This window comes from Perognathus longimembris, chromosome 20 (assembly GCF_023159225.1).
Source record: "Perognathus longimembris pacificus isolate PPM17 chromosome 20, ASM2315922v1, whole genome shotgun sequence".
In the NCBI taxonomy this organism is placed as follows: Eukaryota; Metazoa; Chordata; class Mammalia; order Rodentia; family Heteromyidae; genus Perognathus; species Perognathus longimembris.
In genome coordinates, this window is record NC_063180.1 from 6,651,722 (window position 1) to 6,671,373 (window position 19,652).

General features: G+C 42.3%; 1 protein-coding gene across 1 annotated transcript in view; it reads right to left on the reverse strand.

The window, feature by feature from the left end:
- Positions 1 to 5,778: 5,778 nt before the first annotated feature.
- Positions 5,779 to 19,652, reverse strand: part of Epb41l5 (erythrocyte membrane protein band 4.1 like 5) — a 140,934-nt gene continuing 127,060 nt past the window's right edge. Inside the window, exons 23-25 of the mRNA XM_048329814.1 lie at positions 18,084 to 18,125; positions 16,485 to 16,615; positions 5,779 to 6,775 (exon numbers count right to left, since the gene is read on the reverse strand). Coding sequence (XP_048185771.1) covers positions 6,709 to 6,775; positions 16,485 to 16,615; positions 18,084 to 18,125 — 240 coding nt within the window. The 3' untranslated portion in view covers positions 5,779 to 6,708. The remainder of the gene's footprint in view (positions 6,776 to 16,484; positions 16,616 to 18,083; positions 18,126 to 19,652) is intronic.

The following is a 19,652-nucleotide window of genomic DNA, read 5'->3' on the forward strand; positions in this document are numbered from 1 at the left end:
GGATGAAGATTAGCTAGAGCCATGCCGCCACCATTAACAATGACCACATGACAATCCTCCTGTCCTGGTGCTGCCCCCCGACAGTTACTGTGCAACACAACACTTTTTAGACATTTTGCAGCATTAACGTCTTTTCATTTTCACCACAATGAGGCAGTGTCATTCCCTTTCACAAGGATGAGGGACAGGTGCTGGTGAGTCCTAATAATTCACTTTAGTTGGGTGGACCAGACCTGTAATGCTGCAGTGCTGCAGTGAATTCACTTCTGGTTCAGTATTTACTGATTGCAGAGCTGTGGAAGGAGCTGAGTTGTTCCAGACACACTCTTAAGAGCCTTGCTTGACCAAACTGTAACCATCTTCATTTGTAACCACCCTGCCTTCTCAGTAATCCTGTGGGCTTTCCCCAGTTTCCCAGTGTACCCCAGATAAGGCCACTGGAGTGGTATGTAGAGCTTTAGGCCAGACCCTGGTCCTGTCAGCACCAAGAATGTGCCTGATATCCTTGACATTAGCTTGAGATAAACCAGCCAGTCCATTTCAGGTTGGATGAAAACCACTTCTGTCCTGACTGCTGTATAGGCCTCCTCCTTTAACTCAAGTTGTGGTTTTGCTGCTACCCTTGACCATGCTTCTGGAAGTCTCCAATAGAACTGCCTTCTGCAATCTTGGATCTGATGGCCTTTCTCCTGTCTCTTGGCGCCTTCTGCCTAGAGTACCCAGTTCTTTTACACCAAATTTTCCTGGAACAGCCTCCTCTGCCCACCAGCTCCCAGCAGATACTTGGTTGGGCCTGACAGTTTCTGTGAGCAGGGCTTCCAGGGACATTCATGTGCAACAAACACAAGAAATTGTGTGCAACTCTTTCACAAGTTCAGAGTTGCAAGTTTATTACCTAAAGCAAGATTAATTAACAGCAGCAATTTAAGGGAGTTTTACAGCTAACCAGGGCTCTCCCCTGAATGCTTGTAGGCTTTCCAGAATTCTCCAAGGGACAATACATGTGGGATCTGGAAATGTGATAAATATGAAGCAGGCATCCCTGGAGAGATGCTGGCTGCACCCCAGGTAGAGGAAAGGGCTGTATTAGGGCCTGGAAACCCTGAAGGATGGCACAGTACGTCCTCACCACCCTCTCCATGTGCATTTTTGCCCGTGGTACTGATAAGCTCCTCTGTGTAAATTCCAGGGCACTGGGAGCCTGAAAGATCTAGATTCGTGCTGTGCGGCCTGGGGCAAAGGGCAAGTCCCACGCTGGAGCAGTTGAGGGGTACTAGTAATCTTGACTATCCCCTTCAGGTAGTGGTTCTGTAGCGTGGAGTGTGTACTAGCTGTGAGCTGGCTTGGGGCATTTGAGGTACAAGTCGGGGAGGTGAGGCACATGCACTGGGGCTCCCCGGCTGTGGAGAAGAAAGGCTGCTGTCTGTCCCCTCAGAATGGAGTCCTGGGGTTTTAAGCACAAGGAGATGATTGCGTGCTCCCATAGGGTATGGCCAGGACAGACTGCCTGGAGCCACCACAGGGATGGCCTTGCAGTGCCACTGATTGCACTGTACCATTAGCCCTTCTAGGTTTTTCTTGGTGCTGGCCACTAAAGCTCTTTCTAGGTGCCATGCTGGACTTACTTGGCTGTTTTGAGGCATCCATTTCCTTTCCTTTCTGGGAAAGAGCCTGAACAGCTGCTCAAAGCTCCAGCTTGAGGCAAGCAGCAGCTAGAGCTCTGGGGGCAGTGCCCATCCCCTCAAGGAGGATGGGCCATCTTTCCATGAGTGGGCTTACTTATGTCTTTAGAAGGGATGGTTACTTTGTGTCCCAAACTTTTTAGGAGACTTTCTAAAACAGGTGACTGGGCCCAGGTTCCTGCCCTCTGCCAGCAACGCTGAAGGGCCCAGAAAGAGTTCAAGCTTGCTGACCCTGTATGGTACTGTGTCAATGCTCAGAAAATAACCTTTACAACGTGAAGGCCTCGATGATGTGAGGGAGGGGTGTGGAGGGGTAACACCTACCTGCTCACGTCACTAGTCTAAAGCACAATTCATATATTCTTCACAGATGAAAGAGCTGAGACTCCAGTCTGTGAAATGCTTTGTTCCAAAGCCACACATCTACTGTTCCACACGTTTCCCTGGGATAACCATGGTGCAATCTAGGATTGGCTTAAGATGATTAAGGAGGCTTTTAGTTATTTTTTTTTTGCGACAAGGTTTCATGACTTAGCCCAGGCTGGCCTTGAACTTGTGATCCTCTTGCTTTCATCTCTTGAGAGCTGGGATTACAGATGTGCCAACACCAGACTGTGTTGCTTTGATTCATCCACTCCTATTCCTGCTAACGCTAGCTCTGGTCTAACAACTCTGTTGAAGCCAGCATGTAGATAAGAAACAGCCAGAGAAATAGTTCATGAAACATGAGTCTTGCAGAAATTTTATTTGAACAAGATCATATTTAGAGCTCTCATTTCAGTGTAAAGACAACTCATAGTTCAGTGTAGTGCTAATACAAGCCATACAAATTGGAACACGCAGAATATAGTGCACTCAATACAAAAATAAATTACAGTTTCAAAGCTACTGTAGAAATTTACACATAGAAAAAGTAAACACAGTTAGTGAGTCCTCCTGTCTATGATGCCCAGATCTGAAGAGAAAGAGCAAAGGCTCTGTGATATAAAAACACCCTTCAGCAAAGAAGAGATCTTGAGATGTGACTAAACAATGTCTTAACCAATGCAAGAAAACAGAGGCTTAGAGATCCTAACTTAGAATTGGCAAAGAATTGCAGCTCCACCAATATGCTAACTCAACAGAACAGCTCAAAACAAATTTCCATCATCCAAACCAAAGTTCTCATTCAGAGTCGTCAATCTTCTCATCACCCAAGAACCAGTGTTGAAGTTTTTGAGAGGGAAAACAAAGTATAATTAATCTAGAAATGTACAGATTACAGAAACAACCAAGTTTTCGAACAACTACACCGCTAAGGGCAAGATTACAAAGAACTGATGGGATCTCACAAAGACCATTAGAGCTGGGACCAACCCTCACTGCGCCTTGCCCATCTGTGGTCTACGTGGAGGAAGATGCCAGAAATACTGAGTGCCTTGAGAGACAGAGCATTGAGAAACCTACCTCGACACCTGCCTGCCTCCCAGGCAGTCACCTACTACCCCAGAAAGCGGAAAGCAGGGTTCAGGAACAGTTCTGCAAATAAGTTCTACTGAGTAGTGTGTGTTGTCACCACCACTTCTGCGCAGCACTGGCACAGCTGAGCAGGGAAGTCCTTATTACTCTGATCCTTTTCCAGAGCAAGTGTATGCCCCCTACTCAATCGCAAAGCAACATCCTTTTGTTTTCAAGACCCTTATTTAGAAAACTATGAAGAGCTTTTCTTTAGGTGAGTGACTGGCCAGGGTTCTAGAAGGACACTGCACCTTTTTGTGAGAACCAAGAAGCAGAAGTGAGGAAGCTCAGGCAGCTGAGGAATAGCTTGGGTCTCATCCTCAAAAGTCCACAGGATATCTGTGATTGTGCAAAAGCAAATCAAACTAAAAACAAAAAGACTAGCAGGAAGTATTTTTCCCAAAGAATTTTTCTTAAAGCTAGGCAAAAACATAACATAATCATTGCTCTGTTCTGCGGTGCTCCTGCAGAGCATGAATAAAAGAGCCAAGGCTTTTCTTCTGAGAAGGGAGATGCTGCCAGAAAGTCAGGATTAGGTCTCCCTGCAGTTGGCAAGCACTGGGGCAGAGTCTAGGGTAGATAACGTGGCGTCTTACTTTAAGCCACCATGCTGATCCCCTTTCCCCCACTAGGGCATGTGACAATCCTCTCCTCCTGCTCCCCCTGGACAACAAGCAGAACATCTGCTGTGGCACTAGGCCCAGCAAGCCCAGTGATACATACATGCCATTACAAGGCTTGCTGGGCCCTCAGCAGCCTGTCCTCCAACCCCAGCCCAACATTGCCAGCTGTTCTTATAACCAGTGACACCTCCCGTCTCTTTCTTTGCCAGCATCCTCATCTGGCTCCCACATGTCCTTTCTCATCCCACTGCATTCAGAGACCCTTCAGCTCTGCCTCTCTCCACCTCTACCATGCAAGGAGATGCCGAGATGCTGCAGCTCTAGGGATGGCATCAGCACAGGCGTGGCAGGAAGCTTAATGTGTTAAGGTTTCCAGTGTCTTAACAGGTGTCTAATGTGTCAAGGATAACTCATTATTCAAGTATTCATTTCCATGTTTACCACTTCATGCCAGGACATAAGATTTCCTTTTAGCATGAGCTTCAAATAAATTTAACAAAATTCCTACTGAATATTCTGGATGGCAAGAACTCAAGTACCTGAATACACAAATATTATAGACTATATTCAGCTACTTAATTTGTAACTTTTAGAAAGTTTAATAAGGAGTGTTTACCTACTCAACAGGATGGGACATGTAGGCCTTATAAGTTAAGTTAAATGCCTTACCGGTTTTGTGGTTAGCAGCACCATCCATGCCTCTCAGCAACATCAACCTTGTAGGCATCCAGGATTCTTAGACAATGGGATGCCCAGCCCAACATGTCTTGGGTTGAGCCCCAGGTTCTAGGTGTCACCTACAGCTGTGAGAAAATGTGTTTTACAACTGAGAGCTGGCATGAGCACTGCTGCTTAGGAAAATGGCTGAGGGGAGGCAGCCACCAAGAAAGAACAACTTCTTTCAGCAATAATGTTTCAGTCTCTCCAGCTCCTTGGGAAACAGTGCAAGATTGAAATTCCTGAGCTTTCCAGTGAGATGCTGGTGTTTTTGCCTAAGCATGCAATTGCTACAGAGAGCCCAGGATAGTTTAAACTACACCAGTTCAAAGGTCATCAAACTGGATGTTCTTTCAGCTGAAAAGTACAAATGAATATTCAATTATGTACACATCACAGGGCAGAAAACTAAAAAACAAATTCCAGGAGGTATAGTGCAACCTCAGCCCTTGATAACAAGGGATTATGGATAATCAATATTGTTTACATATTTCCCTAATTCCCCTTGGTAATTGAGGTGCTTATCTTTTAGTCTATAATTTAAAGCTAAATTGTAGTGTTTATTTCTGGGTATAGGGATTATAGGTGGATAAACATTTGTATTATTTTCTGTGATGAACATGTACTATTGAACATCCAGAACTGTTCTGCACAGAGATGAAGGAACTTTTTTTTTTTTTTTGGTCAGTCATGAGGCTTGAACCCTGGGCCTGGACACTGTCCCTGCACAATTCAGCTGAAGGCTAGCACTAAACCCCTTGAGCCACACTGCCACTTCGTTTTCTGGTAGATAAGTGGAGATAAGAGTCTCACAGACTTTCCTGCCTGGGCTGGCTTTGAACCTTGATCCTCAGATCTCAGCCTCCTGAGCAGCTAGGAGTACAGGCATGAGCCACTAGGGCCCAGTTGAAGGAACTCTTAACTAATGTAAAATCTCTTACCGCAGCTTGACTATTCAGAATACTGTGTGGAGAATACTGTGATAGGCATTCAAGAAACAAAATTCTCTCCTTTCTACTCCATTCTCTATTCCTACCTGGTGTTTTTCATTTTTTCAAACCCACTGAGAAAACTCCAATTACTCAGCTCTAATTGAAAAGGAATGCTCTGTCTTAGAGTCAGAAAGAAAGGAAGGATACACAGTGGAGTGCTGCTATGCTGTGCTGAGCTGTCATGAGTATATGGGGCAGCAAACCCCACTGGTGCAGGAAGACAGCAGATGCCTCAGGCCAATGCCCCGGGACCCGCCTTGTTCTGGGCAAAGTCACTTAGGTATGCAGTGCACACAAGTGCTTCCTGTGGCAGAACTTGTAAGAATATGAAAACAACTGAATGCTTTATAGTTCTTCTCAGTGACTATTTTACCTTGGCATAAATTTTTAGTTTTTAAGATAGCCTGTTCATAGGCAATTGAAGCATGGGAGATATTTAAAACTCTCTTCTACCTTCTATTGAGTATTGCAGTAACTGCAAAGAGCTGCCCCAAAGCAGGGTGGCAGTGGCTCACGTCTGTAACCTAGCTACTCAGGAGGCCACGATCTGAGGATCAATGTTCAAGTCCAGCCTGGGAAGGAAAGTCTGTGATACTTATCTCCAGTTAACTCCTAAGAAAGCCAGACAAGGTAAAGCACTAACCTCAAGCAAAAGAAGCTCAGGGATAGCAGCCAAGTCCCAGGACTGGCACACACACACACACAAAGAGCTACCCCAAATCTACCAACTACTATCTATCACAGTTTCCTGATTTTTCCAGATAATGTATGGGAAAGTAGCAGAAATCTAAAGGGCATTCAGATCAGGAACAAATAGTAAACAAAGGGCTGCTGCTAGCCAAGGTTGCCTTGCTATGAGCACATAACCGCTAGGTGGAGCCAAAAGTCTGAAGGAAACAGCAGGGAACTGCCCTGACTCAGGAATTTGCAAACTCTAGTATTAGACAAAGTAAAGGACTAGATATCCTCTGCTGATAAGATATGTAGTATGATTAAACTTCCAGTTGGACGGAAAATGAAGCTTCTTCTTCTTTCTTTTTTTTTAAATGGAGTTGAAGTCAAATCTAGGTAGAGCATTTTTACCTACAAGTACAGGACAAGGTCCTGAGTCCAACACATTCCAGTCAAAAAGATTCCAGGTCAGCTGCTGGCCAGTGCTGAGCATTCCAGTTACAAGTGTGTGGGAAAGGGGACCCCTTAGAGCTCAGTGGTCAGTAAACACTTCTGCTTCAGGACAGGGTCTCTGGCCAAACTTGGAGCAGAGCTGAAAGGAAGAAAGAATGGCTTATTAATGAAGAAGTTCATAGGGGTGGGAGCATTCTTTCTCTCTCCACTTGCCCACATGGGGATGCTGAGAAAAGAAGAGATTACAGATCTAAATGGCTACGGGGCTGGGGATATAGCCTAGTGGCAAGAGTGCCTGCCTCGGATACACGAGGCCCTAGGTTCGATTCCCCAGCACCACATATACAGAAAACGGCCAGAAGCGGCGCTGTGGCTCAAGTGGCGAGTGCTAGCCTTGAGCGGGAAGAAGCCAGGGACAGTGCTCAGGCCCTGAGTCCAAGGCCCAGGACTGGCCAAAAAAAAAAAAAAAAACACCTAGCTTAGCAATAGCTCTCCCACAGAAGGGAATTTTCTAGATAAGAGTAGTACCCTGCCAGTTAATCTATTGTAAGGAACTCTGCATAAGTTTCTACTATGAAGAAGTGGTTAGATTTAAATAAATCCATCCATTCCTGTACTAAGAGAGGAATAGTGTAAGACGTTGTTAGTGATGAATGCAGAGGAAAACAGCTTGGCAAATTATTACTATCAACTCTTACTTTGCTAAGCAAGAAACAACTGTTTTAAGATTACTCTTGAATGTCTACCATAAAATGTTGGTTTCTATATAAAAAAAAAAAAAGTTTGGGTACACGGTGTCTGAAGAAAACTACATGTGTCAGAGGTTCCTAAAGTAAAAATCTTAAGAGAACTGTAAAAGGAGTCAATGCTGAAAGGCAGTATTTACTCTTTGTAGAGTTACAACATGTGGCCTCCCTACAGACTGGACTGAAATAAAAAGCATAGTTAATACAAGTTTAATGACATTAAAAGATTACTCCAGGATGGGACATATTGTGAGTTTAGATCACAAATGAAAATTTTGTTTGTTTTTGTTTTTTTGGCCAGTCCTAGGCCGTGAACTCAGGGCCTGAGCACTGTCCCTGGCTTCTTTTTTGTTCAAGGCTAGCACTCTGCTACTTGAGACACAGCGCCACTTCTGGCCATTTTCTGTATATGTGGTGCTGAGGAATCGAACCCAGGGCCTTCATGTATACGAGGCAAGCACTCTTGCCACTAGGCCATATTCCCAGCCCACAAATGAGTATTTTAAAGGGGGTGATTTTTTATTTTATTTTTTTGCCAGTCCTGGGGCTTGAACTCGGGGCCTGAGCACTGTCCCTGGCTTCTTTTTGCTCAAGGCTAGCACTCTATCACTTGAGCCACAGCACCACTTATGTATATGTGGTGCTGAGGAATCGAACCTAGGGCTTCATGTATACGAGGCAAGCACTCTTGCCACTAGGCCATATTCCCAGCCCAAGAGGGTGATTTTTAACCAAAGGAATATATATTTAACTTGAATCTTTTCTTACATTGTATTTTTCTGAAGTTTGGTTTCATTTCTTAGTAGTCAAGTACATTTAGCAAATTTACATGTCTGCTTTATGTGCTGCTCACTAAAAAAACAAACACATTTACTAAGGTTTCTTACCATACTCTTAGAATTAGGTGTTTTTTTCCAAAGAAGTATCTAGACATTAGAGGCTTACCATGTCACATGAAATGAGCTGGCTATTATAAATAACTATTTATACACTGGAAATTCTTGACCTTAATACTGGGAAGCTTTTTAAATGATGTAGAAATAGGCGTGGCTCAAGTGGAAGAGTGTCTGCCTCGCAAGTTCAAGGCCCTAAACACAAGTATTGCCAAAAAAAAGCAAGTACAAGAAATGAAAACTAAAAAAAAAAAAAGAAATGAAAATTATCTCATAAAAATGTGACTAGATGCAAGGTAGAATAATTTAAATGTTTTACTAAAAATTTTTATGGTTCTGTGTAAACAATTGCTTATCTGTCAAATACAATTATTTGTTAAAATTACCCAAGAGCAGGGCTGGGAATATGGCCTAGTGGTAGAGTGCTTGCCCCGTATACATGAAGCCCTGGGTTCGATTCCTCAGCACCACATATATATAGAAAAAGCCAGAAGTGGTGCTGTGGCTCAAGTGGTAGAGTGCTAGCCTTGAGCAAAAAGAAGCCAGGGACAGTGCTCAAGCCCCGAGTTCAAACCCCAGGACTGGCAAAAAAACAAAACAAGACAAAATTACCCAAGAGCAAATATTACAGGCCATCACTTTTAAATAGTGAATTAACAACTCAGCATATATATCCTTTTTTTTTTCTTCTGGATATCTGGTGCTTTCTCTGGAGTCACAGTTTAGTGAGATAGGAAATACTATAAAATTGAGTGTGGTATTTAGAAATCTGGCACTCTATCTGTAACATCTTTGAAATGTTGATGAAAGCTTTCCTACTTAATGTGAGTATCATGGTAGTATTATTCTAATCACTGTCTTGGTTAATTTTATTTATTTTAATGATTTTTGTTTTTAGAAATGATTATTGGTTCTAATTTTTTCCTTTCCATGCTAACATTAAACCTGTTTGTATGAATAGAGAAAAAGATGAATAGACCTATAATGTAGTTTCCAAACAACCTAAAAGTATCAGAGTACCTGATAGAAAAATGTAATTTAAAACATCAAAAAGCATTAACAAGATTTGTTCATGGCACAGTAGCCACCCTTCCTCCATTCTCCATTCCTACTAATATTTTCAACTATTTGCAGTTCTCTGGGCACTCTACTATTTGAACCATGCACCTGGTCTTCAGCTGTTATTTTGAAAAATTTTGTTTTCCTTAATCTTTCTGTATTCCTTGTTCTCAAAGAGTAGTCCCTGAAATTTGTTAGAAATGCAAATTTTGGGGTCCCACCTCAAGTATACTGAAACACACTCAAAACAGGACTCCATAGTCCAACCCAATTTTTTTATGGCTGCTTCTTGTGCAGGTCCTGGGGCTTAAACTCTAGTCCTGGGTGCTGTCCCTGAGCTCTTTAGCTCAAGGCTAGCGCTCTACCACTTGAGCCACAGCGCCACTTCTGGTTTTCTGGTGGTTAACTGGAGATAAGAGTCTCATGGACTTTCCTGCCTGGGCTGGTTTTGAACAATCTGGATCCTCAGATCTCAGCCTCCTGAGTAGCTAGGATTATAGGTGTGAGTCACTGGCACCTGGCATCCCTGAACATTTGTGTTCAAGGCTAGCTGGCTTTTTGGTGGTTAATTGGATAGGAGTCTTATGGACTTTCCTGCTTGGGCTGGCTTCGAACCACAAGTATGGGCCAAGTTTTATTTAACAAGCCTTCCTCCAGAGATCATGCTACAAGTTCCAACTCTGAGTGATTTACACAATTTACTAAGGACTACGAATGCTTAACCTCTTACACCTCCCTCCCCAGCCCCACATTCCTGTCTTATCTTTTCAACACTAACTTATCTTTCCAAATCTAGTCAATTCTGTTCATGTTAACATTTAGTGTTTGTTGAAATTATGTAAATATTTTCAAAACTGAGTGTCCATATATTTCTTTTGTATGATGTTTATTTTCCCTACACTGAGCTGCCTTATTTTAAAAAAAATGTGATTGCATCCTCACTGTTATGTATCTGTAATTTACCCCTTACCTCTTGGGTAGATCTTGTCTGTCATGTTCTCTTCATAGTACATTACACATGCCATGCAAAACTTGTGGGTAAGCATGTGTGTGTGTGTTTTCTTGGCAAAACTGTCCCTGGAACTTGATTCTTCTTTTGAAATAGGACAGGAAGGGACCTGCTGTCTCTGGACTTCTCTCTTCCTTCTGGCAAATCCCTATACCACTCTACTACTTCCTGAGTCTCTCACATTCTTCTTTTATGCTTATCATGTTTTGTTGTTTTTGTTTTTGCCAGTTCTGGGACTTGAACTCAGTGCCTAAGCACTCTCCCTTTCATTTTTGCTCAAGGCTAGCACTCTACCACCTGAACCACAGCACCACTTCTGGCCTTTTTTCTATATATGGGATGCTGAGGAATCGAACCCAGGGCCTCATGTATACGAGGCAAGCACTATACCACTATGACATATTCCCAGCCCTGCTTATCATGTTTTGATGGAACACATCTAGTAGCTTCCTGAGGAAGGCTGCTTGTAAAGTATATATTTTAGATAAACTGTATGCCTAAAAATATCACTATCCTTATCTTAAACACTACTGATAGATTTTTCTGGATATAAAACTAGATGAAACAAAAATTCTCCAGAACTATGAGATACTACCTCCTTTATCTTCTAGCTTTCAGATATCATTCTGAATATCAATCCTTTGTATGTAGCTTTGTTCTTTCCTCACTGGATCCTTAGATCCTTGCTTAAAGTTGATCTGAAGTTCATGATTTTTCTTGGTTTATTTTCTATTTTGCTAGTACCATGGTTTAAACTCAGGGCTTTGTGCTTACTGAACTTGCTTGCTTGTCTGGTTGATGCTCTAGCCTGGCCTTTTCTGGCAGACTTTTCTGCTAGAGCTAGCTGGCTTCAAATCTTGAACTTTTGGATCTCAGCCTGAATAACTAAGATTACAGGTGGCTGCCACAGGCTAACAGCTGGTATAGTTTATTTTCATTCTCTTTTGCTAGGCACTAAGTAGACCCATTTCATTTAGTAACTCAAGTCCTTCTGTTCTGGGAACTTTTTCTTTCTTTTTTTTTTGTTGCCAGTCTTGGGGCTTGAACTCAGGGTCTCACTTTCTAAATCAGGTATTTGCTTTTAACTACTTGAATCGCATCTTCAGTTCAGCTTTTTTTCTGATTAATTGGATAATTTTGCAGATTATTGTGCCTATGCTGGCTTCGACTCATGATCTTCAGATTTCAGTATCTTCAGAAGTTAGGATTACAAGCATAAGCCACCAGCATCTGGTTTAAGTAACTTTTTTTTTTCTTTGCCAGTCCTGGGGCTTGAACTCAGGGCCTGGGCACTGTCTCTCAGCTTCTTTTGCTCAAGGCTAACACTACCACTTGAGCCATAGTGCCACTTCTAGCTTTTTCTGTTTATGTGGTACTAAGGAATGGAACCCAAGGGGTTCATGTATGCTAGGCAAGCACTCTACCGCTAAGCCTTTTTTGTTTTTTTTAGCCAGTCGTGAGGCTTGAACTCAAGGCCTGAGCACTGTCCCTGGCTTCTTTTTGCTCAAGGCTAGCACTCGGCGACTTGAGCCACAGCGCCACTTCTGGCTTTTTCTATATATGTGGTGCTGAGGAATCGAACCCAGGGCTTCATGTATACGAGACGAGGACTTTACCACTAGGCCATATTCCCAGCCCTAAGCCTTAACTTTTTAACTTCTATCCTTGACAGTTTCTTCACTGACACTGACTCCTTCTTTCTGATCTTTCTCAAAGATTCATATGTTCAACTTCCTAAGCCAATCTCTCACTTTTCTTATCTTTTCTCTCAGTTTTAATATCTTTTTTGGGGGGAGGGGGTTGAGTTGAGGGAAGGGAAACCATTAATATTTTACACATTCTTTAATAGTTGCGTATTCTTTTATAAGAATTTTGTAATTGCAGCAAAAGTGCATTACACACTATAACTTTATAAAGCTTTTTCCACATTTTCTTTTCTTTCCCTCTTTCTTTTTTCTCTCTTTCTTTCCTTCCTTCCTTCTCTCTCTTTCTTTTCTCTTGGTCATGGGGCTTGAACTGAGGGTCTGGACACTGTCCCTGAGCATTTTTGCTCAAGGCTGGAGCTCTACCACTCTACCATGCCACTTCCAGCTGGCTTCAAACCAGCGCTCAGCTTGTGCCCAGCTTTCACACTGTACAACACATCTGGATCAGCGTCACCTCTTTCACCATTCTTTTCCATCCCTCCAAACCTACTTCTTTTTTCAGCTTATTGCTTTTAGTTTCTCTTCACACATATCTGATCATCTTCATCTCTCTTCCTACTAAAAGGGAAGTTCTGGTATATGGTTTGATGGCTGTATATCAATAGAGAAAACTCACCAATTAATAGACTCCAGGTTAAATATTATGCAGATTTCTAGTAATTTTATCAAGGAATCCACAAATGTTAATAGCTGAGTGCCTTTTCTTTAGTAGGTTGGTTATTCTAAAAACAACTCTCTTACTTTCTCACCTGAGAAATATTTATAGCTGGCCAGTATCAATCAGGAAGCTGAGAAGATAAGGCAGGCTGGGAATCCCATCCTTAGGACTTGAGTAACCTTCCTGTTTCCAATTCAGAGCTTTTCTCCAATAGAAGCTCCTAAATCCAGAGCCTCCATGGTCTACTTCAGCAGAAGAGAATCTTCTGAACTGTGTCAGCATAAGTAGGGGTAGGAGGATGGCAGATTCTCTAATGGCATAAATAACTTCAACTAATTCTTGTACTCTTGGACCTATATGTACCCTTCATAAATGTGGTACCTCCAATTCCTAAGCCTTCTGGGGCTCTGGCTTGCTTTTTATTTTGTTTCCATCTCTTCTCCTTTTCAGGTCCAGACTTTTGCTAGATTGGTTACCACTTATTTGGCTGCTTCCAAAACTTGGAATTGAGAGACCACTCAATTACTGTTGTGTCCTTTCTTTGTCCTTATGACTTTATGCCTTTGAAATGGAGTATCATATAGAGACTATGCCAAAGTAAATCTGAAGCATTGGAAATGGGACCTAGTCATGTTTTTTGGTGTATTTTTTTTTGCCAGTCCTGGGTCTTGAACTCAGGGCCTGAGCACTGTCCCTGGCTTCTTTTTGCTCAAGACTAGCACTCTGCCACTTGAGCCATAGCACCACTTCTAGCCGTTTTCTATATATGTGGTGCCAGGGCTTCATGTACATGAGGCAAGCACTCTTGCCACTAGACCATATTCTCAACACCCTAGTCATGTTTTTTAATTACTGATTTTAATATACATATATTTAAGTACATAAATCATGAAATCACAGCATGATGACTCTTTGTAAATTGAACATACCTTTGATACAAGCTTGCAGAAGAAAAAGCAGAACACTATTAGTACTCTAAAAAGCCTTTTTAGAGCTCCATTCTATAACAGATCACTTCAGAATAACCATGATAGAACTGTGCCCTTTTTTTTGGAGGGGGGTGCTGATACTGAAGTTTGAACGCAGAGCCTTGTGCTGTTGCTTATAGTTGAAGCTGGAATTCTACCTCTTCGGCCATGCCTCTAGCTCTGGCTTTTTGCTGGTCAATTGTAACTCAGTCTTAGATATGTCTGCCTGGGCAGGATTCCAACTGCTATACTAAGATCTCAATCTCCTTAATAACTAGAATTATAGGCATGAATCAATAGTACCTGGCTTAGTTGTGCTTCTTCTTCTTCTTCTTCGTTTTTGTGTTTGGAGGGAACTTGTCCGAGGGCTTGAACTCAGGGCCTGGGTGCTATACCTGAGCTTTGTTGCTCAAAGCTAGCACTCTACCACTTGAGCCACATCTCCACTTCTGGCTTTTTGGTGGTAACAGTCTCATAGACTTTCCTGCCCAGGGTGACATCAAAGCCCAATCCTGAGATCTCGGCCTTCTGAGTAGCTAGGATTACAAGTGCAAGCCACTGGTGCCCAGCTTGTGCTGCTTCTTCTTTTTTGTCCATTGTGGGGCTTGAACTCTGGGCCTGGGCGCTGTCCCTGAGCACTTCAGCTCAAGGCTATTGCTCAACCCCTTGAGCCATAGTGCCACTTCCGGTTTCCCAGTGGTTAGTTGAAGAGTCTCATGGATTTTCCTGCCCTGGCTGGCTTTGAATCCTCAGATCTCAGCCTCCTGAGTAGCTAGGATTATAGGCATGAGCCACCAGTGCTTGGCTATTGTGCTTCTTTTCAAATCTGATTTTTCTTACCCATTTTGGGGAGATTTAAAGATGACCCCAATGATCTCCACTACCTAGTGTTCTTTTCCCCTTAAATATGGAACTTATAGCTTGCTTTAAGAAAATACAAAAAAGGTAAAAGGATATATCTTCTGTGTAGAATTGTTCCTGAACTCTATTCTGTTCCACTGGCTTACTTGTTATTTAGATATTATTAAATCTTTTATCACCACTTTGGGTTTTAGGAGTGAACAGTGACAGCTCTTCTTTCTTCTATAATTTTAAATTTGGAAGTCCTTAAGAGCTTCCAATTTTTGTGTAAATTTCATTGCGCATTACCACCAGGTCCTCTGCATGCAATCTCCATTTTTACATGGGCAATTACTGGGAACACAGTGATTGTATTAAGCACTACTTGTCTAGATGCAGACTTAGCAATGGCTGTCTATGCCTGTCTTGTTCACTGCTATCTTCAGCACCAGACACAACCAAGGCCAGGAACATCACAGGCATTCAATAAATGTCAACTGAGTGAATAATGTTATTACTGAAAAAATTATGGGGAGAAGGGAATAATTTTAAAAGTAAACTATACATTTCTCTCTTTTTCTTCTTCTTCTTCTTCTTTTTTTTTTTTTTTTTTGCTGGTCCTGGGACTTAAACTCAGGGTTTGAGAGCTGTCCCTGAGCCACTCTGTGCTCATGGCTAGCACTCTATCACTTGAGCCACAGTGCTACTTCCAGCTTTTTCTGAGTAGCTTTTTGGAGATAAGAGTATCACAGACTTACCTGCCTGGGCTGGCTTCAAACCCTGATCCTCAGATCTTGGACTCCTAGGTAGCTAGGATTACAGGTGTGAGCCACCAGTGCCCTGAGTAAACTATGCATTCCTTTCTGTTTCCTTAATCATCTTTAATTTCCTACTATCTAGTCAAAAAAGGGTTTCCTTCAAAAGACCCACATTATTATTATTATTATTATTATTATTATTCTCTTCTTCCTTCCTCTTCCTTTACTTCTTCTTCACCTGGGCATTGTCCTTGAGCCTCTTTTGCTCAAGGCCAGCACTCTACCACTTGAGCTACAGAGCCATTTCTGGCTTTTTCTGTTTATGTGGTAGTGAGGAATTGAACCCTTCATACATGCTAGGCAAGCACTCTGCCATGAAGCCACATTCCAAGCCCCTGACCCACATATTTTTTTTTTTTTTTTTTGCCAGTTCTGGTGCTTAGACTCAGGGCCTGAGCACTGTCCCTGGCTTCTCCTTGCTCAAGGCTAGCACTCTGCCACTTCTGCTAGCACAGCGCCACTTCTGGTCATTTTCTATATATGTGGTGCTTGGGAATTGAATCCTGGGCTTCAGGTATAGGAGGCAAGCATTCTTGCCACTAGGCTATATTCCCAGCCCCTGACCCACATTCTTAACACCAGGAGAATAAGAGAAATAGTAGCTAATTAGGAACAAGGTTTGAGATGGGAGTGAAGGTAATTATAAATTTTTTGCAAAAAGGTACAGCTTTGATCCTAGCAATCAAATATTGAAGAGTTCTTCCCAGTCCAGTTTCAGTTTGTAGAAAGCAGCATGTTGAAATGATTTCATAGCAGTTATTAGTAAATGCTACATCAGGGCTCATGCCCTAGAAATCTCCTAACTCACTTCCCTAACATATCTTTCACCAGTTTTGATGGACATTGACATTAATGGCTATAAATCAGGAAAGGAAGACACAAATTACTTTAACATAAACATTATATAAACATTCAATATAAACCTGTTAATATTTTTATTTAGCAAAGGCTTCTCAAAGAAACAATAAATTGTAGAAAATTATTATAGCAAAAGAAGAACTATTAAACAGAGAAAAGACTTACCCCATTTCTATTAAGTCCAATTAGGAACTTATATGAATTGACATTGTTATCTTAAATACAGTCAATTTTACTTATTATTTTCCTTCCAACAGATACCTAGAAATGGCAACTGAGAAGTAATTTCTTACCTGGTTACAGCATCTACCAAGAATGGTGCTGGGGTAGAGATCATTGAGATTCTGTCTTTATTACCATGTCCCTCTGTCCCTTCTAAAGATGAGCTACATCCTGCAAGCCCATTAGAAATGGCACTGCTCTGCTGTGGGAAATATATAACACATCTGATTACAGAGGTATTAACACCTATCCAGTCTTTCCAAACCACTTTCATTAATGAGGATGTGAGGGCGATCAGGCTGCAATATCTGTCACACTATTCTTCACCAGTGTTGATATGGTGATGGGCCCTCCCTCCATATGCATCCCTCCTGAAGCTGTGAGCGTGGTACCACCAAAGAGGACAACTTTTCTTGATAGAGGAGGACTGGTCTTCGGTCAAGTGTATACAAGTAGCTATGCTCCCCTTCTAGAACTTCCCAACCATTTCACTAATGACTACAGGAATGATTGTGATGTTCATGCTGGTTTTATTTCCTGTGCTTTTCCTGGAGCTTAAACTCAGACCTGGATTCTGTCCCTGAGCTTTATTGCTCAGGGCTAGTGCTTTACCACATGAGCTACCGCTCCAGTTCTGGTTTTTTAGTGGTTAACTGGAATTAAGAATGTCATGGTGGGGGGCTGGGGATATGGCCTAGTGGCAAGAGAGCTTGCCTCGTATACATGAGGCCCTGGGTTTGATTCCCCAGCACCACATATACAGAAAACAGCCAGAAGTGGCACTGTGGCTCAAGTGGCAGAGTGCTAGCCTTGAGCAAAAAGGAAGCCAGGGACAGTGCTCAGGCCCTGAGTCCAAGGCCCAGTACTGGCCAAAAAAAAAAAAAGAATGTCATGGTGGGAAAAAAAGGAATATTGGGCTGGGAATATGGCCTAGAGGCAAGAGGGCTTGACATGAAGCCCTGGGTTCCATTTCTCAGCACCACATATATAGGAAATGACCAGAAGTGGCGCTGTGGCTCAAGTGGCAGAGTGCTATCCTTGAGCAAAAAGAAGCCAGGGACAGTGCTGCAGCCTTGAGTCCAAACCCCAGGACTAGCAAAAAATAAAATAAATAAAAAGAATATCATGGACTGGGGATATGGCCTAGTGGCAAGAGCGCTTGCCTCGTATACTTGAAGCCCTGGGTTCAATTCCCCAGCACCACATATACAGAAAATGGCCAGAAGTGGCGCTGTGACTCAAGTGGCAGAGTGTTAGCCTTGAGCAAAAAGAAGCCAGGGACAGTGCTCAGGCCCTGAGTCCAAGGCCCAGGACTGGCAAAAAAAAAAAAAAAAAAAAGAATATCATGAATGTCCCTGCCTAGGCTGGCTTCCAACCAAGATCCTCAGATCTCAGTCTCCTGAGTAGCTAGCTTGAACCACCAGCACCTGACAAGGTTTTATTTGTTTTAAACTATCTTTCATTTCAGATTTTTATCTTGTCTGAATCTATTAACACTTAAAAACAGAACAACTATGCTGCAAATCTGAAGTCATTAAATTCAATTAGCTGAGCTTTGATAATGCCTACCATGTTTGTAAATCAACAAGAAGAACAACCAAGAACCTGGTCTTCACAGAACCTGGTCTCACACGTAACCAGAAGAAAAATGTCAAGTATTATAAACTTACTGGAATAATCCACCGAGGTGTGATCATGGATGCTGAAGATACCTAAAACAAATTTCACATGTATATTTATGTTTAGAGATGATTGGCTTATTTTCATAATCACACTCATGAGGGCTAGGAATGTGGAGAGTGCTTGCCTAGCATGCAAAAAGCCCTTGGTTCAATTCCTCAGGACCACATAAATAGAAAAAGCCAGAAGTGGCGCTGTGGCTCAAGTGGTAGAATGCTAGCTTTGAGCAAAAGAAGCCAGAGACAATGCTTAGACCCTCAGTTCAAGCCCCAGGACTGGCAAAAAAAAAAAAAAAATCAATCAGTCAATCAATCACACTCATGATACTTTCTTTTATTATGAAATGCATCCAAGAACTACAATTCTTCATGAGTTTCCTTGAGCTCACATGGATTTCTCAGTTAAAGACTCTTCTACAGCATGGACGTAATACCACAACTTAACAAACTGTCATAATTTTGCCATACCTAAGAATGTACTACTCAATAAACTCCTTTTTCTTTTTTCAGTTGTAGGGCTTGAACTCGGGGCCTGGGCATTATTCTCCTGAGTTTTTTTTTTCTTTTCCTCTCTCAAGGCTAGAGCTCTATCACTTTGAATTATACTTCTACTTCTAGTTTCTAGGTGGTTAACTGAAGATAATAGTCTCATGGACTTTTCTGTGCTGGCTGGCTTTGAATTGCCATCTTCAGAACTCAGCCTTCAGAACCACTAGGATGACAAATGAGCTACTGGTGTCCAGCCAGAATAACTTATTGAAGTCCAATTAACAATATAATGGAGGGCTAGGAATGTGGCTTAATGGCAGAGTGCTTGCCTAACATGTATGAACCCTGGGTTCAATTCCTTAGTACCACATAAACAGAAAAAGCCAGAAGTGGTGCTGGCTCAAGTGACAGAGTGCTAGCCTTGAGCAAAGGAAGCTCAGAATATGATTGGATGGCTTTTCCTACTCCTTTTGTCCCTATTTTCCTCTCAGACACTGGGCATTTTCATAGCCTGGGTAGGTTTTCTCCAAGTACAAATCAACTAAATTTGTACTGAAATCATCCAGCATTTGCTCTCTTTGATTCTACAGTCATGACACTGGTCATGGTTTACATGTGGATCCTATTTCACATACTGGGTCTTAAAAGGAAGCACAGAGACAGTGCCCAGGCCCTGAGGTCAAGCCCTAAAACTGGCAAAAAGAATTAGCAAGCAGCTGGATGCCTGTGGCTCACGCCTGTATTCCTAGCTACTTAAAAGGTTGAGATCTGAGGATTGCCATTTGAAGCCAGGCAGGGCAGAAAAGTTCCCGTGAGACTCTTATGTCCAATTAACCACTCAAAAACTGGAAGTGGTACTGTGGATCACATGTAGAGTGCTATCCATGAACACAAAGAGGCTTAGGGACAGTACCCAGGCCTTAAGTTCAAGCCCCACCACCGACCAAAAAAAAAACTCACAAAAAAACTAGTAAGCAAAATTAGAAAAACAGACAAAATTAGCAAGGCAGCTAAAAATTAGAGCTGGGCACCAGTGGCTCATGCCTATAATCCTAGCTACTCAGGAGACTA